We start from the raw sequence: 22,745 nt of genomic DNA on the forward strand, positions 1-22,745 counted from the left end.
CTCATAGTGTTCCACCTAGAAATTCTTATAGTGGAAGCAAATACATAAGTAGATGTGTTCAGCCAAATAAATTGTGTTTGAAACAAGGCATATGTTTTAGCAAGCAACCCTCCACCTATTTAAAGATTTCAGTGATCAGCAATTTCCCTGATCTATAGACAAACTATACAGGTAAGGATGCAGGTACCTTCCTATGTGCATCACACAGAAATTAATCCAACTTTTAACAGTCACTGCAGTTCCTTGAGCTATTATCTCATATCTGATTGAAAGCCCTCTTAATATGTCTTATAGGTGTAGATCAAGATATTTCTTTTCCTTCTCTTAAATTAGCTCCTTAAATATCACACAAGGACATTTGAAGAACTCAGCTCCCAGAAACTCTCAACTTTTTTTAGTGGTTTGTTGTTTGTTTTTTTTAATCCCTTTTTTCAGCATTTATGGAATTTTACATGAATTTTTTTCTTTAATGAAAGCAAAAAGACGATATCATAAGATCAGTAACTCAATTTACTTATTTCTGAGTTGGAATTTTACATTTTAATACTTTTCTGGTAAAATTCTTAATCATATCTCCGTTTTTAATAATATCTCCATTAAAAAAAAAAAAAAAAAAGGAGAGAAAGAAGAGAAAGGAAAATCAGGGAGTTTTGGACTCCTGATCACTTCTGTAAGTTGTCTTGGCTAATGAAAGCCAAAGAATTTAAAACCTTAACTTATAATAATTAGCCTTTAGTACTTACTTTAAATTCTGATAAAGTTCCACTACACGTTCAAATTCTCCATTCAGACACATTCCAAATGTACTTATTTGCACAACTGAAATCTGCTTTTCCGCACAACAATGTAATGCTGCTGGATGAAAAATACCTCTCTAACACAAACTGCTATGTTTAGGAGTAATTAAAATATCTGTTTTAGGGTAGAACTAGTATAATTATGACTGATTTTGATTTACTAAACATTTGCTAAACTTGTTGATAAATTAAAACAAAAATGCAGCTATTGATATACAGATATTTTGAAAATCAGAAGAAAACTAAGGTATTTTCAACAGAAATATTCGTTTTTCTGCCCTGCCTTGCATTTGTTGCACTTTCAAAACCCCCATTAATTTTCAGTGGGAGTTCTGGGAGTGTCAGCTCTGTAAGACTGGTTCCTCATAGGGAAATGTGACACAGAAAGGAAATCAAAGAGAATTCACCTTGGAAACTTTAACTGGGTTGTATAATTTGCCACTCTGTTCACTATATTTCAAAGGTATCCCATAATAGCTAGTGGTTCTTTACAAAGGTCACTGTAAAATCATATCCTGTATGACTACATATTTCAGAGAGTGTTCCACATCTTCCAGTTGTTCAAGTGAACTTTGTTAATGGAGGCAAAGTTTTCTGGGGTTGTCACCCTGACCCTTAAACTGTATTATCTACAAAACCATAAACCTTATTAAAAATAAAAGATATGAAAAAGTTTATAAAACATCCTCTTAGCTGATCCTGTTTCCAGCTTCACCTTTTGATCTGCAGTTGGTTTTCAGCTCTTGACATCATGCCTGCTGATTATAATGGGACGTGGGAAATGGAAAGCAATGAAAACTTTGAAGGCTACATGGTCGCTTTAGGTAAATGAAAAATATTAACTATATAAAGAGAAAATGTTTCAATTATAAGTAAAATCCTCCTAAAAATTAATGAGACTATTTGTGTGCATTGTGACATGAGGGTTTCTGCCAGTCAGATTAAAAGTTCAGAAAAGTATAATATAATTACAGTGATCTAAGTATATAAGCAAGAGAAGAGTTGTAGCCAAATGTATTATTCATTATTTAGATGAATGAAAAGCCAGGTATAGATGGGAAAAAAACAAAACAATTCAGATATTTCAGATACAGACATTATAGATTTAAATATTTTTTACTCCTGGTATATACTTATTGTAACAGTCAAATCACAACCTAGTCAGCTCTGTTAAAGATGGGATATTCTACATCCCTAACAATGATAGTGTTTAGTAACTAATGCTTTGAAGTAGTAGAAATTCTATGTACCAGTTGGATGATAAAGGTGAAAAAAGCCTTTAAAAAGAATTAAAGATGCATGGGCAGATATTTCTGACAACTTCTGTGGGAGTCCATACACAGCAAAGAGGCTTAGGTCACAAGAGTTCTGAAAGACAGGTTTGCATGGTTAACTAAGCTTAATTTCATTTGGCTGGGACCATCATTGATGACAATGTATGTATACATACAAAAAGAGACGTTCTGCTCTTCAGGCAATTTATATTACTACTCTGTTAGCCTCTTTAGCATTAGAGGCCTGAGAGCTGCAGTTTGTGTATCCATTGTATAGGATATTGCTTGTAGATGCTAGTATATTGTTAACTGAATGCAAGTTCATGTCTGTTCATAATCAAGTTTTTGTTGATTGTAGACTTATTTTTCCCCACACTGATTGATAGACTAAATTTTTGTAATGACTGAGCTGATTGTAGGAAAGAAATGTTTTCTTGTGCTGCACCTATTATTTTCAATACAAAATGCCTTTTAAGCATTTTTGTTCCCATAAAGTCATAAGTTTTTTGCTTCAAGTCATTATGATTATCTAAGTAGCATGCAGAAAATCCTTCCTCTACTTAGGTTAGCAAAGATGTAGACTTTGATTTGCTGAAAAGAAGAAATAATAGAAGACATCACCATTTCTCAAGAATTTCTTCAGTGCAATCTGGATTGACACTGGAAGAACAGTTACCACCTTTCCACCACTGCAGTAATACAGCTGCACTCCAAAACCAGCAAAAAAAGAGGGGAGTTAGATTTATACATGCATGTGAAGTTGTCTGGGGCTGACCCTTCCTAAGTACATGATGGGGGGGTTTGTGTATACATGCATATAGATTTTGTAAGTTATACTAATTAAATACTGCAAAAAAAACCCCACCACCAGAATCAATGCAGAGATACATTTGGCTATAGGTGATTCGCTGAATGGAAGGAAATTACATGGAAAGGGTGAAAAGATTTTCTTCTGCTCTGTTTCTCACAATATACATGAGGTTGATATTTTAAGCATTAAAGTGGTCAGGTTCAAGGCACAATGTGATTTTGGTTTGTTGAAATTCATCCATCCTTTTAATTAATGCAGATGCATTTCTATACTTTAATTAAGGAATACTTTTGCCCTTTAAGCCAGAAACTTTGATTATATCATAAGCATGCTACAAAGTATTTTAATCTACTAGAATAGAACAACATATCATTTTTATTGCTTGTATTGTTCAAAATGCAGTTATGAAAGCCACGCTTTAATAAAACCTCCCCTTATTTTTCTCCAGGAGCTACAAGACTAACATATTAGTCAGAAATAGCATTTCTTTGGAAATCTAGACAATTTTTTTCCTCAGAGAGAACAGGATTTCATGATACCTGGCTATAAATCAGACCCAGAGATACCTCTAATCCACCCCAACAGATAAAATATACCCAAGAAGTCTTGAATATAAATATTGAACAAGAATATGATTCCCCATGTCAAAAAGTAATATTTTTTTTTCAAGCCAATCCTTGTACTCATCTCGATTAGTACTTCACAAGTAGCATAATGAATCTACCCCCCAAAAAATGGGCTCCATTAGTATGTGGCATTGCTGAGCTGACAATGATTAAACTCGCATGCAAAACCACTAAAGGATGGCTAACAAATCAAAAGCAGTTTTCAATCTCTTGCAGAAGCATGTGAGATTATTTCATTTGCATATAGCACCATAACAAGATTCACGGTCAGCTGGTCAGAAATATTTATTGCAGATGGTAATGCAGCTGGCATTAGGTGGATTGTCTGGGGCAAACTGTCATCGTAACAATATATATTCCCCTTTTGGAAACTTTCAATGCATTCATTTGCAAGCAGTTGTTTACATTCTAGTGTTAGTCTTCTTCATGAACAAAATAAGGATGTTAAGGAGATCAGTTCTGCATAAAATGATGACAGAATATTAAATAGGAACTATCAAATGCTGTACTTAGATACTTCTTTTACTCTTGGCTTTTAATTCGTCACCCTTTAACATCTAAACTACACCTCATCTCTGTGTCTGCTGTCTACCAATCGCAGATAAGTCATACTTTTATTTCATTGCTTATTTTTATCCATATTTTTAAATTAATTAACCTCTTATATAGTTCCACAGACTATAGGTTCATAGTAAAAGTAACATTTACAATGTAATTACAGTTATTTACAAGGATACCGGAGAGGGACTCATCATCAGGGACTGCAAAGATAGGGCAAGGGGCAATGGGTTCAAACTAAAACAGGGGAATTTCAGGTTAGATATAAAGAAGAAGTTCTTTACTGTGAGGGTGGTGAGGCACTGGCAGAGGTTGCCTAAAGAAGTGGTGAATGCGCCATTCCTCGCAGTGTTCAAGGCCAGGTTGGACAGAGCTTTGGGCAACATGGTTTAGTGTGAGGTGCCCCTGCCCATGGCAGGGGATTGGAACTAGGTGATCTTAAGGTCCTTTCCAACCACAGCCATTCTATGATTCTATGCCAAAATCCCCTTGGTTGCATACCCATTCTAACATGCTTATTTTCTGAAAAAGAATATTATTTTAAGATTCTTCTTTTGGGGGTGGCCAACATTTGTAACTCTGCAGGACACACACCAGCACCCTCGCATGTGTGGTGCTACATGAGTTACACTGCATGCTTACAGAAGAGAAGAGAACAGCTCCCAGGCATAAAGTGATAATAGCACTCCTGGCACCCCACAGCTTCTTGTGGCCAAAAAGGCAAGTCCATCTAATAACAACTGTTGCACATCCTCAAAAAAAAATGGAGATGTGGGATTCACTACTGGTTGTATGTTGTAACTCAGCTCACAGCATTCCCACAGATATCCTGTTAATAAGTAAATCTATAATCAGTGGAAGATCCTCAAGCTGGATGTCTACACACAAACACAGAATTATTTTTATTTGGACCAATCTTTTTCTCTACAAAATGTTGCAGGTAAAAGTGCCGTTTGTGGAACTCTGTTCCACACCAAATGTGTTGGCGTTTTTTATTATGTATGAATGTAAGTGCTGTGGGGTTTTATTTTTGGTAGCAAATATGGGACTTTTGATTGCGATACTCTTTTCTCTGTTTTATGGCAGATATTGATTTTGCGACTCGTAAGATTGCAAAACATTTGAAACAAACAAAGGAGATTGTTCAGGATGGTGATAACTTCAAAACAAAAACACTCAGTACTTTCAGAAACTATGAACTGAATTACACTGTGGGAGTGGAGTTTGAAGAGCACACCAAAGGCCTGGATAACCGAGTGGTAAAGGTAAAAAGTTTGGTGCTTTGTATCTGTTTACACTACAGCCAGGACCAGGAGGGAGCAGTTCCAAAAATCAGCTGAATACATGAAAAAGCCCCTACAATATTTACAAACATCAGGGGATTTTTATAAAGCAGAAATAATTTGCATCTTGAGACAGTTTTCTTTCCTGCTGTAAGCATTTATTACACATGGAAATCAGCATGGTTACTCAGCTACGTGAGGACAATCATTGATTACATGTATTTCTAGTAGGAGATTTTTCCAGCTTTTTTCTGATGCACCTTTATGTATTTAGAAAGTAGCAAAACTGCATTTTGACCTATTTATCTTCTTTCCTGAAACCATAAATCCATCCATTTGAATCGAGGACTTTCTGCGACTCGGTATAAATTTCCAGTTCTGAGTGGCAAGGTTCACACTGTGTTTTCTATGTGAGCCTGCTCAGCCTCAGCTGGACAGTTTAACAGTTGGACACTGTTAAAAATAGACCTTCTCTCATCTATTAATCTTAATGGAGCTCTGGGAAGGGACAAGATCAAAACGTGAATCATATAGCTACCACTGATACAGACGGCAGGCCTACTGGCAGCGGCAGGCAGGCAAGGAGGCCCAGCAGTGCATGCTTTAATATCTTTAGGATTATAGGAGTAACCTTAGCTCAAAACTCCCTTAGGAAACTGTGGGCATATGTTCGTACACCTTTCAGTGAGACATGCAGAGAATTAACGTTTGGATCAAGGACCATACTGTGTGTTAGTCAAGTTTCTGTATCAATACTGCTTCTGTTTTACTCTCCTGTCACCCCTAAAATACTTAAAGAGGATTTTCAAAGGTAGAAAGGCCAGTAGATCTTTAATTTCCACAGACTGTCCCCATCAGTCTTGCTAATTTTGCATCACCTGCTTGTCTTTGTCATCACTCACTGAATCTACCCCTATCAACTCCTCTGACAATTACTGCAGTTTTATTCTTCTGCTAAGCTCAACTCTCTTGCTCTGCTCCAAACATATGCTGCCTTTTCCATCAAAGTCTTCTCAATAAACAAGGTTTTGGAACTTGTTGCCAAACTCTGAAATGCTGGTATCAAAGCTCACTGTCAACAAGACCTGTTTTGTTTTGGCAATTGCCACAGGATATTGGCAGCATACAGAACGTGTTTACATTTGAACTCACATTATGCTTCACTAGAGTGGCACAAATTAAACAGAAGACATTGTTTATTCACTGTGGATCACTTTTCATTCTCAAACTTGATGCAGTGTAATTCCTACTACTTCTTCCAAATTACTTCTCATTCACAGTGCTGCAAGCCACGAAATTGTAAGACCCATTCTTTTCCACTGGGTGGGACATATTCCTGTGACAGACCTTACACTTTGAAACATTGCTCTCACATCTCTTTAGATCAGTTGAAGGCATTACTGAGTATCTAAGGACTCATTAGTTGCACCACTCCTTAAATCCTTAGACTAGTGTGCTCTTCACCACTACCAAAGCTATTGCCTTTCTGTGCAAAAGGTGATGGAACAACTTATTCTTGACTCCATCTCTAGGCATATCAAGGATGAGGGGGTCATTAAGAACAGCCAACATGGTTTTATGAGGGGGAAGTCATGTATGACCAACCTTATAGCCTTCTATGAGGAAGTGACTAGGTGGAGGGATGATGGTAGAGTGGTAGATGTAGTTTTTCTTGATTTCAGTAAGGCATTTGATACTGTCTCCCACAGCATCCTCATAGATAAGCTAAAGAAGTGTGGGCTTGACGATCAAGTAGTGAGGTGGATCGAGAACTGGTTGAAAGGAAGAAGGCAGAGAGTTGTGGTCAATGGCGCAGAATCTAGCTGGAGGTCTGTGACTAGTGGAGTTCCTCAGGGGTCGGTGCTGGGACCGGTGCTGTTTAATATTTTCATCAATGACCTGGATGAGGGAACTGAGTGCACCCTCAGCAAGTTTGCTGATGACACAAAACTGGGAGGAGTGGCTGACACACCAGAGGACTGTGCTGCCATTCAGCGAGACCTGGACAGGCTGGAGAGTTGGGCGGGGAGAAACTTGATGAAATTTAACAAGGGCAAGTGTAGAGTCTTGCATCTGGGGAAGAACAACCCCATGTACCAGTACAGGTTGGGGGTTGACCTGCTGGAAAGTAGCGAAGGGGAAAGGGACCTGGGGGTCCTGGTGGATAGGAGGATGACCATGAGCCAGCAATGTGCTCTTGTGGCCAAGAAGGCAAATGGCATCTTAGGGTGCATTAGAAAGGGAGTGGTTAGTAGGTCAAGAGAGGTTCTCCTCCCCCTCTACTCAGCCTTGGTGAGGCCGCATCTGGAATATTGCGTCCAGTTCTGGGCCCCTCTGTTCAAGAAGGACAGGGAATTACTTGAAGGAGTCCAGCGCAGAGCCACAAAGATGATTAGGGGAGTGGAACATCTCCCTTATGAGGAGAGGCTGAGGGAGCTGGGTCTCTTTAGCTTGGAGAAGAGGAGACTGAGGGGTGACCTCATCAATGTTTACAAATATGTAAAGGGTAGGTGTCAGGATGATGGAGCTAGGCTTTTTTCAGTGATATCCAGTGATAGGACAAGGGGCAATGGGTGTAAACTGGAGCATAAGAAGTTCCACGTTAATATCAGGAAGAACTTCTTTACTGTAAGAGTGACAGAGCACTGGAACAGGTTGCCCAGGGGGGTTGTGGAGTCTCCTACACTGGAGATATTCAAGGCCCGCCTGGACAAGTTCCTGTGTGATGTACTGTAGGTTACCCTGCTCTTGTGGGGGGGTTGGACTAGATGATCTTTTGAGGTCCCTTCCAACCCTTGGGATTCTGTGATTCTGTGATTTGCAGACTCTCCTCTTCATTATTAGATATTTGGAAGGAAGGATGGGAACACAGCTTGTACATTTATAACCCTACTTGGTTTAACCATTTTTGCCTAATACTCTTTCCTAAACAAATCACATTACTTGTCTCTAATAAGAGGAGAGGGACACAAGGAAGCAAGTCATGCCATTATTCTCTGGACTGCTATAAAAGAATTTTCCGGTCATTTTATTAACAAAACAATGCCTCAGACACATTGAAAGTAGATGAAGGTAATAAAACTGCTAGGCAACATTTAAATGTAAAGAGGGCATGGATAATTTAAAGAGCATGTAGCTTAAAAACTCTGTAAATAAGAAAGAAGTTAACTGAAATGGAATGAGTTTTGTCTTGTTATTAATAGAAAGCTCCCTCAGAAGAGAAATAAATCTCCCAGTGCTGAACTAGAAAATAAATTAAGCTCCCAATACTCAGGGAGCTTTTTAATAACTGAACTTCCATTCATTGTAACTGGTCTCCGATGAGGATTTGCCTGTGATACATGGTTAAATGCCTCCCTACAATACAACAGTTCAAACTAGAACAACTCAAAGTTGTTTTGACTATACTCTATCTGAGTAGATAATTTAGCCTGTAAAGAGAGCTTTTTTTTACAGATATGGTCATCCTGCTCCTGGACAAGAATCAACATGCCCACTATCCTGTTTATTAGTGATAGGCTGAATCACACCAGATCATGAAATGGCTGAGGATGGAAGGGACTGCTTGGCATCACCTAGTCTGCTCAAGCAGGGTCAGCTAGAGCATGTTGTCCAGCTTATGATCGTTCCTCTTTAAAGGTCATTTGTGAAAGTGCACGACAATATATAAATAGATTTATTGCATGAGATTATAGTAACATACACTTCCATTTTTTATCTGATGCAGAGCTAGAAAAGGTGTTAGCACTGCACTAGTTGGTATAAGCCCCTCATCTTCACATCAAGCCTTCTAATCTTTTTATTAATGGCTTTAAATGGCAAGAAAATAAAAAGAAAATTTGCATTCATGGCACAAGTGTTAATTCACCCAGCAAGTCACTAGTTAGTATGAACACTTTATATTCATGTATGTGAAGATATTAATGGAAATGACAGCAAAGCACTGTAGAAGCTTCACATCAAAATCCTGTTGTCATCTTGAATGCATCCGGGTTTGGTTGAATGTCTGCTTTAGGGGGGTTTAGGAAGAAGGTGAGGAATGGTAAGGAATTGTGTCTTCTAATTGTTTGATTGAGCTTATTTTCATGTATTGATAAACTTCTTGATAACATATCTGAGTTAATTATCTGATTCATGCAGACGCTAGTGACCTGGGATGGTGACAAACTAGTGTGTGTTCAGAAAGGTGAAAAGAAAAACAGGGGCTGGAAGCACTGGATTGAAGGAGACCTACTGCATCTGGTAAGGGCTGCTACACAAATTTCGTAGTACATAACTGACACTGCAACAAAGTATGGTTTTCCATTTCAAGGGGTTTGTTACTTGTTCTAGTTTGAATGGTCTTTATTTAGACAGCTCCTGTCACTGAGCTCTGGGGAAATTCCCCTTCTGCTACAACTCAGGAATGCTCAATTTCTTTCCATTTGCTTCCAGTTAAGTCGTAACCCTTCAGAGGCTTTTTTTTCTCCAGTCCACTGCCCTTCAGCTATTAACCCTTCTTGTTACATTACACCTCTAACATCAGCTCATTCTTATATCATCGGTGGTAGGAAAAATTAACCCAACAAACCAAAACCCAAAAAAACCCCAAACTGGATGGGACAGATTGCAAGAAAAATGCCATTTTTGTTCTGGAAGAAGCACTATGCGATTTTAGCATACAGTGGTGTAATACAGATCAAAAACTGCTTGGTATGCAAGAGGATCCTGCAAACAAGCTACACTGCAATTATTGTGTTCTAGTACAAGAAAAAAGTCGAAACATTCATACATCTGAGTTAATAAGCTGGAGCCCAATGCTAAATGAGGTGAGTCCAAGATAGGCCAGAAGAGCCTGTGCAGGAAATAAGGAGTGAAGTCCAGAAAGATTTCAAAAATCTAGATACATAGGATAATGATTTCAGAGTTTCTTGGGAAAGCAATCAAGAAATGGCCATGATAATGTTGAATGCTGCAATAGCTGGGTGGAGAAAGCTTATGGAGCAGATTTCATTGATCTTTCTCAAGATTTACCTCTAGATACCTACTCTTTCACAAGTGTGCCCTACAGGTAATTGGTATGGACAGGTACACTGCCTCAAGTCTCCATGCTTGGAAGGTCAAAGCAATGAATGGAAGAACACTGTCTGCCACTTAACTGAAAGCCAATTGTTCAGTACACCTTTTCAATGCTATTTTAACACATATTCAAAACCTGACTTAACAAAAGTTCTACATGCTGGCACCAGGATTCAGGCTAAGACTGGAGAAAACAGAGAGACCAAGTAGATTTGTACAAGTCTTCAGAAACAGTATTGCTGGACAAAAAGCCAGCTGCAGCTCACTTCAAAGTCTGACTTGGCACAGGCTAATGAGAAGACTACCCAAACTGACTGCATTGCAATGTGCACGTGTGCCAACCTTTAAGGGGTCAGTTGCAACACTGGGCAAAAATGTTGTGTTGTTCTGGTCCCTGAAAGGTGGTTTGGGCATGTCTCTGAAGCAAATGTCTTCATCTGTTCAAAACATTCTCTTTTTTTTTTATTTAATTCCTTGTTTCACAGCTTCTTATAATTATGAAGTAACGTGAATAATTAACTATTAGAGTATACTGCTTTAACAATAGAGCATGAGAAAGCCTTGCATTAAAGAGCAATTTTTATGCATTTTTTATGTTTATTCTTCTTAAAACTCAGTTTAGCTGTCAAAATCTAATTACTACAACATGTGGTGCATGCCTGCTGTTTGGTTACATATAATACACTATTCTTTTTGTTCTCTTCTTCATAAACACATCTTTTTATTGCAGTGGCTCAGTTGTAGTGATTTCTGGCAGGATCTCCTGCCTATGCAAAATACAACTTATACCACTATATACTAACTAATTGTTTCAATACTGTAGGAACTGACATGCGAAGACCAGGTGTGCCATCAGGTATATAAGAAGAAAAAATAAAACTGATCAGAAAGCTGCACCATTATGCTGTTATGTTTTGTCTTAAGAGAAGAACCAAGCCAGCTTTGCAATAATTCATCAACGCCACCTCCGGAATGTATTTTATGCCTGTCTATGGAAACAAACACATTTTATAGAAACAACATCAAACAGTTACAAACATCATAAATTCCTTTGTATTTCAGTCTGGAGTTAAATAAAAATAATTGTCTTTCAAATCATGCTTTCCTACGTATTTTTAATCATTTCCAGAGGAATGTCTTACAGTGACAAGTCTGAAAACAGTTACAATGATCTCGACCACAGCGTATCTCTCTATAATATCTGTAATATTCTAATATGTTTGGATGACTGAGTAAAACTGGGCATTGGTTGGACTGTTTTTGTTTAATTTAGTTCCAGATCACAAAGTCCACACTTTCAGGCAACAGAATGGCTGACTGAATATGATATGTGGCCTTTCGCATTCAGGTGATTGATTTGATTTTGGCTCAGGTCTATAGCTGCTAGTGGTTACCACCTGATCATGTTTCCTTGCCAATGTGAAATGCGGTAGCTCCTTAATGCATTCCTAAAGTGAATCATTGACAATGCTGCTAAACACCAGCTAGAACTGGCATCCTACTAATTATCCCAGTGGAGAAATCTACTGTTTGAAGCAAACTTTATATTCAAAAGTTGCTCCATGTTGTGCAAACTAAGGCATACTTATGGCTGTAGGAGAAGAACTGCAGAGGACACGCAGACTGCCTGTACCCTGTGCATAAAGAGTACCCACCCAGCTGCAATCTCCACCTTCTACCTCCCTTTCAGAGACTTTAAAAAGGAAAGTAATTTCCATACAACTCTTCTAAGTTTTATTTCAGGTTTTTCAAAGGAATTCATGTACTTTGCTAAAGGCAAGTTTAAGTTAACCATGGATGTTGAGCACTACTTCAGTAAATAGAAGTTATTCAACAAAATGCACACGTTCCACAGAACTGAAGAAGGGCTTGTATGCCCAAAGGCTCATCTGGTTTTTCCCAACCATATGAATTATTTTAATAAAATATTCTGTCTTTCCTACAACTTTGCCTTGCAGATATATAAATTTTCGCATAAACTTTATCAGCATTTCAATTTCATATTGTCCACAGGCCCCCATCTTCTGTTTGGTATGGGAGGAGTGGCAATTCGCTAAACAGATCTGTGGTAAGGAACTGGAGAAGGGATGTGGAAAAACACTTTGCAGAAACGGGGATATATGCTTTCTCTCTGTCCCAACCTGCTCTTAGCCTTCCCACTGTCTTGCTGCTTTCCTGATAGGAAAGCAGTGAGACAGTGTCCCAGCTGAGAACAAGGTTACATCTGCAAAAACCCAAATCGAATTAATAAGTCACTAATACTTACATGGCCATAGACATATAGGTGTATATATAGGGATATTTTTATAAATTGGACTTTGCTTCTCCTGATAGAAATTGACTGGTATCAGACTTCCCGTGTACTTCATCTAAGCAATGCTCTAATGTTAGTTCACATAGAAGAAACTGCAGTTGGAGTTGATAAACTCCTTATTTTTATTTATTCAACCCTCACCCTGACTTTTCATTAGAAATATATCTAATTCCTATTTCTAAGTCTCTGCTAGTTACTAGCATAGGAAGTATCACAGTTCATTAAGCTTTCAAAATGTTATCAGAACAAAGTAATCACTGGGAAACAAAATGTGCACTTTTTAATCAGTGACATTTCTCATAGCTGGTTCTTGGCAGGAGTAAGCCTGCACGACACAGGGTTTCATAACTTCACACCAAATCAGAAAACAAAGGAAAAGCTTTCATGTAGCACAAAGAACTATCAATAAATCACAGTGGATGAGTTTGCAGGTGGAAAGGAAGCATTCTTCAATTGATTTCTTATTATGTTTACTGGTTTTATCTAATGGATACTGTAGGGAAGTTCATGAAATAGACCACTGTGCATTTCAGTAGACTTTGATTAGGAGAAAACTGGATCTGGCCACTTTTGGTCATCAGTTTTCTTTAACGCTTTAACAGGGAGTGAGCAGATGTGCAAGGTTTTTTACATTGCAGAGCAGCATTTTCTTCCCACACATACTGATATGTAGGAACTTAGAGCACCTTTGCAACTGTATGCACAGAACTGGAGACAGAGGAGATATTAATTTTGTTGCATTACAATTGCTTCCAAAGGCATGTATATATATACTTGTTTGTGTCATATTTGTGATGTTAGATTGGTCTCTAAGCTGTACAAAGTCCCTTATCTCCTTGTCAGCAGATTAAGTACTTGCACAGGAGGAACAGATCTTACTGGTAAATCAGAGGATGTTCACTCACAGTTTTTCAGCCCTCTGGCGCGCAGTGCTGTCTCAGATGTTTTGAAGGATTACCATTTGCATTGATTCTTCTCCTCATACAGAATATTACTCAACTACAGTTAACAGGAAGGAAATTTACCAGCAACATTCTGATCCAGACAACAGAAAAGCCTGTACTGTAACAAAAGCACTTCCTAGTGATTACGGTACTGGACAAAGAGTCAGTACCATTACCTGGCACTGGACTTTTCAACAGACAAGGACAAAGGCGTGTGTAAGAAATATTTATGGTGGAATTTATAAAAACCCTCTTCATGGAGTCAATTTTTCTCCCTCAGGTCAACGAGCATTTTCTTATCAACTGTTAAAAGAAGAAAGCAACACTGCGGGGAAATGCTGCAGGATAACGTTGTAAATGCTCCCACCAACAATGTTCTGTGGCTAGTTCCTAAGAGGCCATCTTTCTGTTAAGCTCTGGAGGGTTACATATTTGCACAGAATGGCTTTCAAGTTTGCCATGCATGTTCTATGTGCTCTGCTGATGTGGTACTTGTGAAAGAAAGTTGGAGGTTTCTAAATCAGCTTTGACTTCAAGATCTGGTGAAGACAAATAGAATTTCACCATTAAGTTGTTTAAATACATTTATTTGTACTTTTTTTAAACAAGGGTAATATTTTGCCTTGGTGGGGAGAGATTAATAGAAAGGATTTCTTCAGAAGTTTTTTTTCCCCACCAGAACACATTCTTCTCAGGTTTCATTTGTGATTGACTTCAAGGGCAGAGTTGCAGATATTTTAATTTCAGCTCGCTGATTACACTTTTTATGCAGATGGTGAAGATCAGAAGAAATCATTGTGTGAAAATGAGATTTTAAATGAAATTAATCTGACAAGATTTTCAATGGCTGCAAAAATTTTGTCTGTTATTCTCTAAATATCACACTTGCTTTAATTATATCTCACACTGCAGTGCTTCAGACATCATTAAATAGAAATGGCAATACAACAGATGACAGTACATATTCTACTTAAGTCAGAGGACTTCTGTGGTGTCATTCCATTCAGCCAGATAAGATCCTGAGTCAAATCATACATATCTACTGATAACGCAGACTATGGAGCTGCAGAATTTAATGCATTCAAAGTATCAGTGTCAGGAAAATGTTTATCACTATTTACTGTTATTGACATCTGCTTCAAAGATTCAACAACAAAAGAATGCAACAAACTTCCTGAATGATTAGGAACAGGGGTTTTAAGTTAAACACTTATCTTTCAACTTTAATGATCAAAATATGCAACTAAAACCAAAACCATGTGGCATATGGCAATTTTTTCTGTTAACTCAAAAACAAATAATTGAGAATTTACATTTATTGGTACAGATATACATAATATTGTGTTTTTCTTAATAAATCACCAACAACAATCGACATTTGACTCTAAATTTCTAAACATTTTTGAGAAACCAATATCAGTAAAATAGTCAGGAATAACACCTGGAAGATGAGCTTTACTGGTTAGAGGATTAAGGCAGAATTGAATGGCTCCCTTTGTGAAATAACAGCCTTGGTTCTCTAAAAACACAGATTGCTGTTTGCTACTAATGGGTGCCTTGAGTAGCATTACAGCAAATTGCTTTCCTTGATGGCATAAACTGAATACACAGAAAACAGGAACACTCAGTTAAAATGTTAGCACATCAGAAGTCACTAAAGGAAAATAAGTGTTTTCCAGAGAAGGGCTTTGTATGATCATAACTGAACTATTTCTGATTTAGTGAACTTGTGCCATTTAAACCAGGAAGCAGAACCAGATTTTCTACTGCCATGCTAATTGCATAGTGATTCTGCAGCAGAGCAAGATCAATGCTGACTGTGACTAAATCACAGTGGTAGAAATGAGTTAACTGTTGATCATGGGGCTGCAGGATCCAATGTGGTCCCCAGTGGAAGTCTAGACAGCTCCAGCCCTTGCCCTGATTTGGACTTCTAGATGCAACACCTGCTCACAGCAACAGGGATATTGTTTTAGTTACACCTCTTCTTACCTGACTCTCCTTAGCTTGTCGTACAAGTACTATGAGATTCTATAAGGGCAATGCACTACTATGAGAGGGCAATATTTGTCAGAAGATGATCTCATACCAGCTACCTGAATCTCTACCGTGGAACAAGTTGACTCAAAGGAATTCCAGAACATGCTTTAGCAGTTCGAACCTTGTGATGTGCCATTGACACAGCAAGCAGTGCAAGGCAATGAAGATTCTGGCCCTTGTGATCAGACTTGGGTTTACAGGTTTTTCACAAAGATAAAAGAAAAAGATCTGTGTTCTCTTGATACAGTTTCTCTTTGTCTTTTGTTTCAAAGAAGAAAGTCAATCCTTCCCAAAGTCATAAATAAAAATATGTTCAGTTTGCTGTAGATCTCAAACTATAAGCAAGGCTGTGCATGAAGACACTATAGGAACTTCTCAGATATGTGTTTTTATTTATTAAGTATATGAAAGAACTCTGTAGCTGTCCTAGTGCAAGTAACTTAAATGCAATGAGACCTATAATATGTCAGGAATCTTCCAATGAAACACGTTTTGGCACCTTGGAATAGGGTTAAAAAATGCCCAAATAATTGACCTCTCACTGCAAATTTGTTTCCTCAGGGGATTAGACACAAAATAAAATTCTTTCATAGAATAAATCAGCATCACCCTGTTGGATATTAAAACAATGCGACGACTTGTATGAAAATCTGGGCCTGCAAAATAAAATGTCTGTAGTCCTTTGCTTAGATTACCAACAATATTAACAGTCAGGACTCCTAAAACCATACACTGGATGCAGTTCTACAGTCACAGAATTCACACAGAACAGTCAGTTGCACCTTAAGCACTTACAGTCTAAATCACTTTCTCAGATATTATATCAATACTAGAGCCTTTTTGCTGCATGTTTTGATGATTTTCTGGATTCCACTTGGACTAAGAACAAAATCTGGAAACATTTCAATCAATTGGTCTCAGATTGTTAAAAGATTACAACTTATCCTTCTTTCCTGACCACTCCATTAGGTTTTGGTAATGAAAACCATTACTACTCCTATCCTTTCCTGTCAGCTGCACCAGCAGTAATTAATATCCACTGCCTGAAGAGCATAAAGGTAGCCCAGTGCTTTTATCATCCTTTCCCTCCCCTGTATTATAATGATTAGGTATTAAAAAAAGATGCCAGAGGACATCTTTATTCAATATGAGAACTTCAATAGCTAGTTCAATGTTGGGTCTTATTATATGGCAGTAGTAATTAGAGAGTGGAAAAAAATATATCTTGGTTAATGTAGCTCTTCTTAATGTGTAAGATTGTAACCACATCACTGTATGATGAAATGAGCTGCAAAGTACAGTGGGCCTGTCCTATCTAATGCACGATACAGGTAAGCTTTCTTAAATACTTAATGCTAACGTGTTCTATGGCCCTTTATGAAGTTACTTGAAGCCATAGAAGAATTTGCACCATCTTCTCTGAAGACAAATGTTTTAATGTAGTGATTATTTTTTAAGAAGAGAAAGTAAATAATCATATTTTAAATAAAATGAGTAATACAATAAGTATAATCTTTTTTTTTTTTTTTACACTATCACCTTCCACACAGAAAAAAATCCTGAAAAGTCTGGTAAATGCTGCAAAGGCTTATTGCCAGAAGCCTCCTTTTGTCACTATAAGTATAAATACAAATCTGATGTAAGCTAGGAAAGCCCATTTTTTTTGTTCAAGTCAAATCACTTTCATGAACAACAGAATTATCTTAGCCAATATACAGTCACAAAAAGTACTGCTGACAAAATAATACTGGCTCCCAGGGTTATTTTATACAAGCTCCCAGCTTCTAACTCCAGTCAGAGACAGTCTTCCTAGTCTCATCTCTGAGAAGCCCTGCAAGTAACTCCAGCACTGATTTCGATTACATTTAACGTAACAATATTAATCAGTTGTCATGAAATAGTTCACATAAAAAAATCAGATAGCATTTTCATTAAAGTGTGTTTTTAAATATTGTAAAATCTTCAGAGAGTGGATAATAGGGTCTCTTCCAGTTACAAACCCACCTATTGAGGCTGTATTTTGTCAGCAAAACAAACAAGTATGCATAGGAACATAGCAGTGTCCTACCATACAAGATCTGTTATAGTGACTTTTTTGTAAAGGATGGCCTAGTGCAGCCTTCTGACACGTACAAAAATTATCACAAAGGAAGTAGTTCCTGTTGGTCAACTTGGTGCCAGGAGCTGCTTGGATGCAACTGTCCACCTGCAGATGTCTACACTGAGGTACTGCTTAAGCAAAAATGAAGAAATTCCCTCTCTTTCATTGAACAGGAGGCTGTTGTGATTTTCCTTATACTAATGACAAGAAACTACTGGGCAGAAACAAGCATGTATTTTACTGTGGAACACCTGGTCCATGTTCATTTGTTCTACTATCGTTACCTGCTGTGTATCACAGACTACAGACCTGAAGTTCTTCAGTGCAGAGACTAATGAATGAGGAATAGGAACTACAACACTTGCCTTATTCTGCGGTTAAACAGAAAATTTCAGTCTCTCTCTGGCCTGGTCCACACAGGAATTATTTACTTGTTAGTACCAGGATCAGTGACAGTTTTTATGAGCATGTATCATAAGATGCAGAATTATGCCAGTATTAAAATGCTTTACAGAAGTATAGTTTGTTCCCCTCACACTCTCCACTCTCCTGGTAAGGAAAAGTGTGCACTAAATGAAACATATTTATACAAGCCTTTATCCAGACATGCTAAATGGCTGTTTGTAGGTGGTATAAAGGACAATGTCCTGATCTGCTTCTACTTGTAAGTTACAGCTGTGAAGCAGAGAAACATGAAAAACATGTACTCAGAAAAACTGTTTTTAAAAACAGTTTTGTCCAAGACAGAAAAATTATCAGTATAACAAACAAGAAAACTGATGATCAAAACAGGCTGGAGTTAAAACTAGCAATAATTGTAATTAATTCAACAGAAGGCTTTAAAAATTATCACTTAAAAATACGTGAAAAGCATTCTTTCCCAGGTGGATTTACTAAAGAAATAGTTTCAGGATCTCAGGTACAGCTATCAGTCAGGAAAAAAGAAAGAAATTAACAGAATCAAGGCGTCATCTAGTGGCAAATCTTTCCAACACATGGTCAGGGTGGAATCTGATGTTATCCGAGTTTCCTGCCTCTCCACAGACTCAAAACAAAAAATACTGTCACTATTGTAATTTTTATACCTCCAGAGTAAATTTAATAAAATTTATATGATTTTATTTTAACAAGACAATTATTGAGACAATGTCTGTAGTCTAAAACACATCACAACTTTACAAGTGCTTTTACTTTGAGGGGGTTAAATTCCAGCTACATACTAGGTACATATTACAGTCATCAGGTTTAATCTGGATAGCCAATAAAAATAGTAGATATCAGTTCTTCATAGAAGAATTAGATGTGCCTCTTCAGAAAGGAAAGAAAACCGTATGTAGGTGATAGCCATTATTACTAATTGGAAGGAGGGGGGAAGTTGACTGTATAATAAGAGAATGGCGGCATTTTCAAGAATAGCAGCATAAGAGGAATTGAACCAGAAACATCTGGGATTAAAAGCCTAAACATTTTTAGCTTGAGCTAAGACCCTATATTAATTCTCACTCATCAACAGATTATATATTTCACTTCTGAGAATGAATTTGTCCAGATGATCTGAATGCTACAAATCCTGTGTCAGGTTTCACTTGTGTAGTATTTTGACAAAGGACTGAAAAAGTCATTCAAAGTTTAAAGCACTAACTGCTACAGTCTGAGTTTAAAAATTCAGGTGTTAGACAGTCATAGTTGTGATAACTTGCAGTCTTCAGACTAGATGAAGAGGCTACACAGCACACACTGTTACTGTTGAATTACGCATATGACTATCTTTGAAAATTTTAATGATTCAGATTCTACTAAAAATGGGAAAACAAAAGAAACAGCTTGTATACAGCTTGTATATATAAATACATTGTTACATTTGCCTCTGGCAATACATTATTTATATGTGATTATTATAAAAAGCAAGGATAAAATATAATACAGCTTTCATTACTGCCTGCTCTCCTACATAAATAGCTTGTTACTGTGTCATTGTGAAGATGCAGCTTCAAAAACAAAGACATACATTCAGTGCTACAGAAATGCCATACAATTGTGTAAGTGCTAATTGTTTGATGTACAAAGCAAACTGAGAGATCATAGAATAGTCATAGAATCACAGAATCAACTAGGTTGGAAAAGACCTTTAAGATCATCAAGTCCAACCATTCCTCGAGCTTCTACCACTAAACCATGTCCACTAAGGGCCTCATCTACATGGTTTTTGAACATTTCCAGGGATGGTGGTTCCACCACTTCCCAGGGAGACCATGTAACTATGCAGCTCAAATCACAAAGACAGAATGGTCTTAAACTTTCCTAAAAGAACCCTACATATTACAATTACTAAAAACAAATTAGAGAAATAGGAATAAAATTTTAAAAAGCCCAAAACCTCTTGACACTTTCCATTTGGCAGGCATATCATGAGAGAATGGTTCTGGATTATGGTCATATTTGGAGTCTCTAAGAGCTTCTGCTGACACCCTGTGTAAATTAGCCTTACCTGAAAACAAACCAGGTAGCAGGGGCTTGGTTTTATGTGCCTAGCACACCGCAAGCCTGACCTGCACTTGTGCCTGTGGTGAAACAGCTGCTATTAAACTATAAAACAAAAGACTGATCGTAGCAGAGCATTAAGTCATGCAGGATGAGTGCCTAAACAATAGGATATCGGTAACAAGAATGACAGCTATTCTTTAGCCTCAATTTCCTTCCGTTTGCTGAGATACTGTCTTATATCATCCCAGTCCCATAAAAGTAGTTTTAACATCATCACCATTCCTTTGAAACAAATCCTTACGTGGAATGTTTAGATATTTATACTGTTTGGTTCATTTTAACTAAATCGACATGTTCTGATGGTTTGATTCTGTTATGTACACTGTAAAAGCGGATGTTATATCTTTGCATCTGGAAAACTCAAAACTGCATGACCAAGAAGAAACAAACAACTTTGTTCATTCACAAGCCGTAGTCAATTATCTAAGTCTGTCCACTAACCTTTCACATTGAGTAAGTGTCCATAGTGTTGTTCTCAAACTTCCTTTTATTACTGCTCTTTATCTGGATAAAAAATAACTCTTGTTATGTCAATCTTGTCTAACATTAGTAGAAAACACACACAGCAGTTTCAGCTTTCCAGAGCTCTGGCAACAAATCCTTCTGATGACTGGTAATACCATCCCATAAAATTTTTTTGCAAGCTTATGGAAAGCTCTGTGCTGAATCATTTCCCAAGCACACTCCATCCCTGTGGTCAGCATGATAAGGTAATAATATATAATAGCAATTAAAAGTGAAAATCAATCTATAGTTTTGTGATGAAATCACGGATATTGCCATAGGAATTTTTAGGTAGCTATGGGACTGATATTCCTCAGACAAGAAGTCATCATTTCATAGGTTTTCTGGTTCATGTTATCTCAAGATCATATTCAGGGCACACTAAACTGCCTGCTGAATCAGTTTGACAGATTTAAAGAAGAGCAGAGAAAATGGAGTAAGTTTATCTGAGGCCTCAAAACTCAATAAAAGAACATTAATACCAACATTTTGCTGCAGTGGAATGCATTGTAAATCTGATAAAAAGAAATTTTATGCTCTAAACTTGGAATACCTGGGAGGATATACTGCTGCATTTCAAACTACTTGTGTGGCTCCAAGGCCTGCCCTTTTGCCACCAATCTTAATGGAAATGGAATCATGCCAAAATTGTGACTTTGGCTTCCAAATAATAAAATACAAGGAAGTAAGTGTTAATAAATCAGAAGCACTAGCAGGTCAATCAGGGTAATTCCTGCTAAGCGATTACAAAAATGGCATAAAGATAACATTTATCTAATGAATCAAATGCACTCAAAGAAGCGCAAGAGGGTAAGAACCGGAGTCTCTATTATGTACAACACTTCATTCACTCTCGCTGATAACACAGTTTGGCAGAGTTCCCCATTTATGGACATCTCTTCATTATTAGCATGAAGGTAACTTACTCTGCTAATACGATTAATACTTTCTGTTATATTTTCTGCTTAAATTAAGTCCATATCAGATACTGCTAAAAATATTGTTGATCATCCTGTTGCTGATTTTAAGGAAGCTTTTTTTTATACTCCCTTAATACCTTTCCAAAAATGACTAAATTTTTCCACTGAAACTAGAAAGATCAAGCTGACACAGGTTCCTTGTTCAGATGAAGACATCTAATGCAAAACAAATCTAAATCCACAGAGCTGAAGTTTGGCAGGATTGCCAGTTGGGGGATTTAACTGGGCCTGTTGGGGACAAGCCCAAGAGGAACATGCTAGGGATTGAAGGATGGCGGGCTAAGGAGGACTATCAATCTCTTGTTTCACTTGTGGGAAAGGATAGCTTTTTAGACCCTGTCCCGCAGGGGAAAAAGGGTACTAGGACTGGCTCCCTGAAATGCCTGTACACCAATGCACGCAGCATGGGGAATAAACAGGAGGAGTTAGAAGTCTGTGTGCAGGCTAAAGGTTATGATCTAGTGGCAATTACAGAGACATGGTGGGACAGTTCACATGACTGGAATGTGGTCATGGATGGCTATGTCCTTTTTAGGAAAGATAGGTCAGCGAAGCGAGGTGGTGGAGTTGCTCTTTACGTGAGAGAGCAACTAGAATGTATTGAGTTCTGTCCGGGGTCAGATGAGGAGCAAGTGGAATGTCTGTGGGTACGAATCAAGGGGCAGACTGGCACGGGTGATACAGTTGTGGGGGTCTATTACAGACCTCCTGATCAGGACGAAGGAGTTGATGAGGCTTTCTACAGGCAACTGGAAGTAGCCTCGCGACTACATGCCTTAGTCGTCGTGGGGGACTTTAACTACCCCGATATTTGCTGGAAGACTCACACAGCCAGTCATTCACAGCCTAGGAGGTTCCTCGAGTGCATTGATGATAATTTCTTAATGCAAATGGTGGACGTACCAACTAGG

The 22,745-nt window shown here is 37.8% G+C and overlaps 1 protein-coding gene across 1 annotated transcript; it reads left to right on the forward strand.

Moving 5' to 3' along the window:
* Nucleotides 1–1,548: 1,548 nt before the first annotated feature.
* On the forward strand, nt 1,549–11,284 carry RBP2 (retinol binding protein 2). The gene is made up of 4 exons (XM_065672697.1): nt 1,549–1,621; nt 5,153–5,331; nt 9,490–9,591; nt 11,231–11,284. The coding sequence occupies exons 1-4, from the start codon at nt 1,549–1,551 to the stop codon at nt 11,282–11,284; spliced, it is 408 nt and encodes a 135-aa protein (XP_065528769.1).
* The last annotated feature ends 11,461 nt before the right edge of the window (nt 11,285–22,745 follow it).

Source organism: Lathamus discolor, chromosome 3 (assembly GCF_037157495.1).
Source record: "Lathamus discolor isolate bLatDis1 chromosome 3, bLatDis1.hap1, whole genome shotgun sequence".
Lineage (NCBI taxonomy): Eukaryota > Metazoa > Chordata > Aves > Psittaciformes > Psittacidae > Lathamus > Lathamus discolor.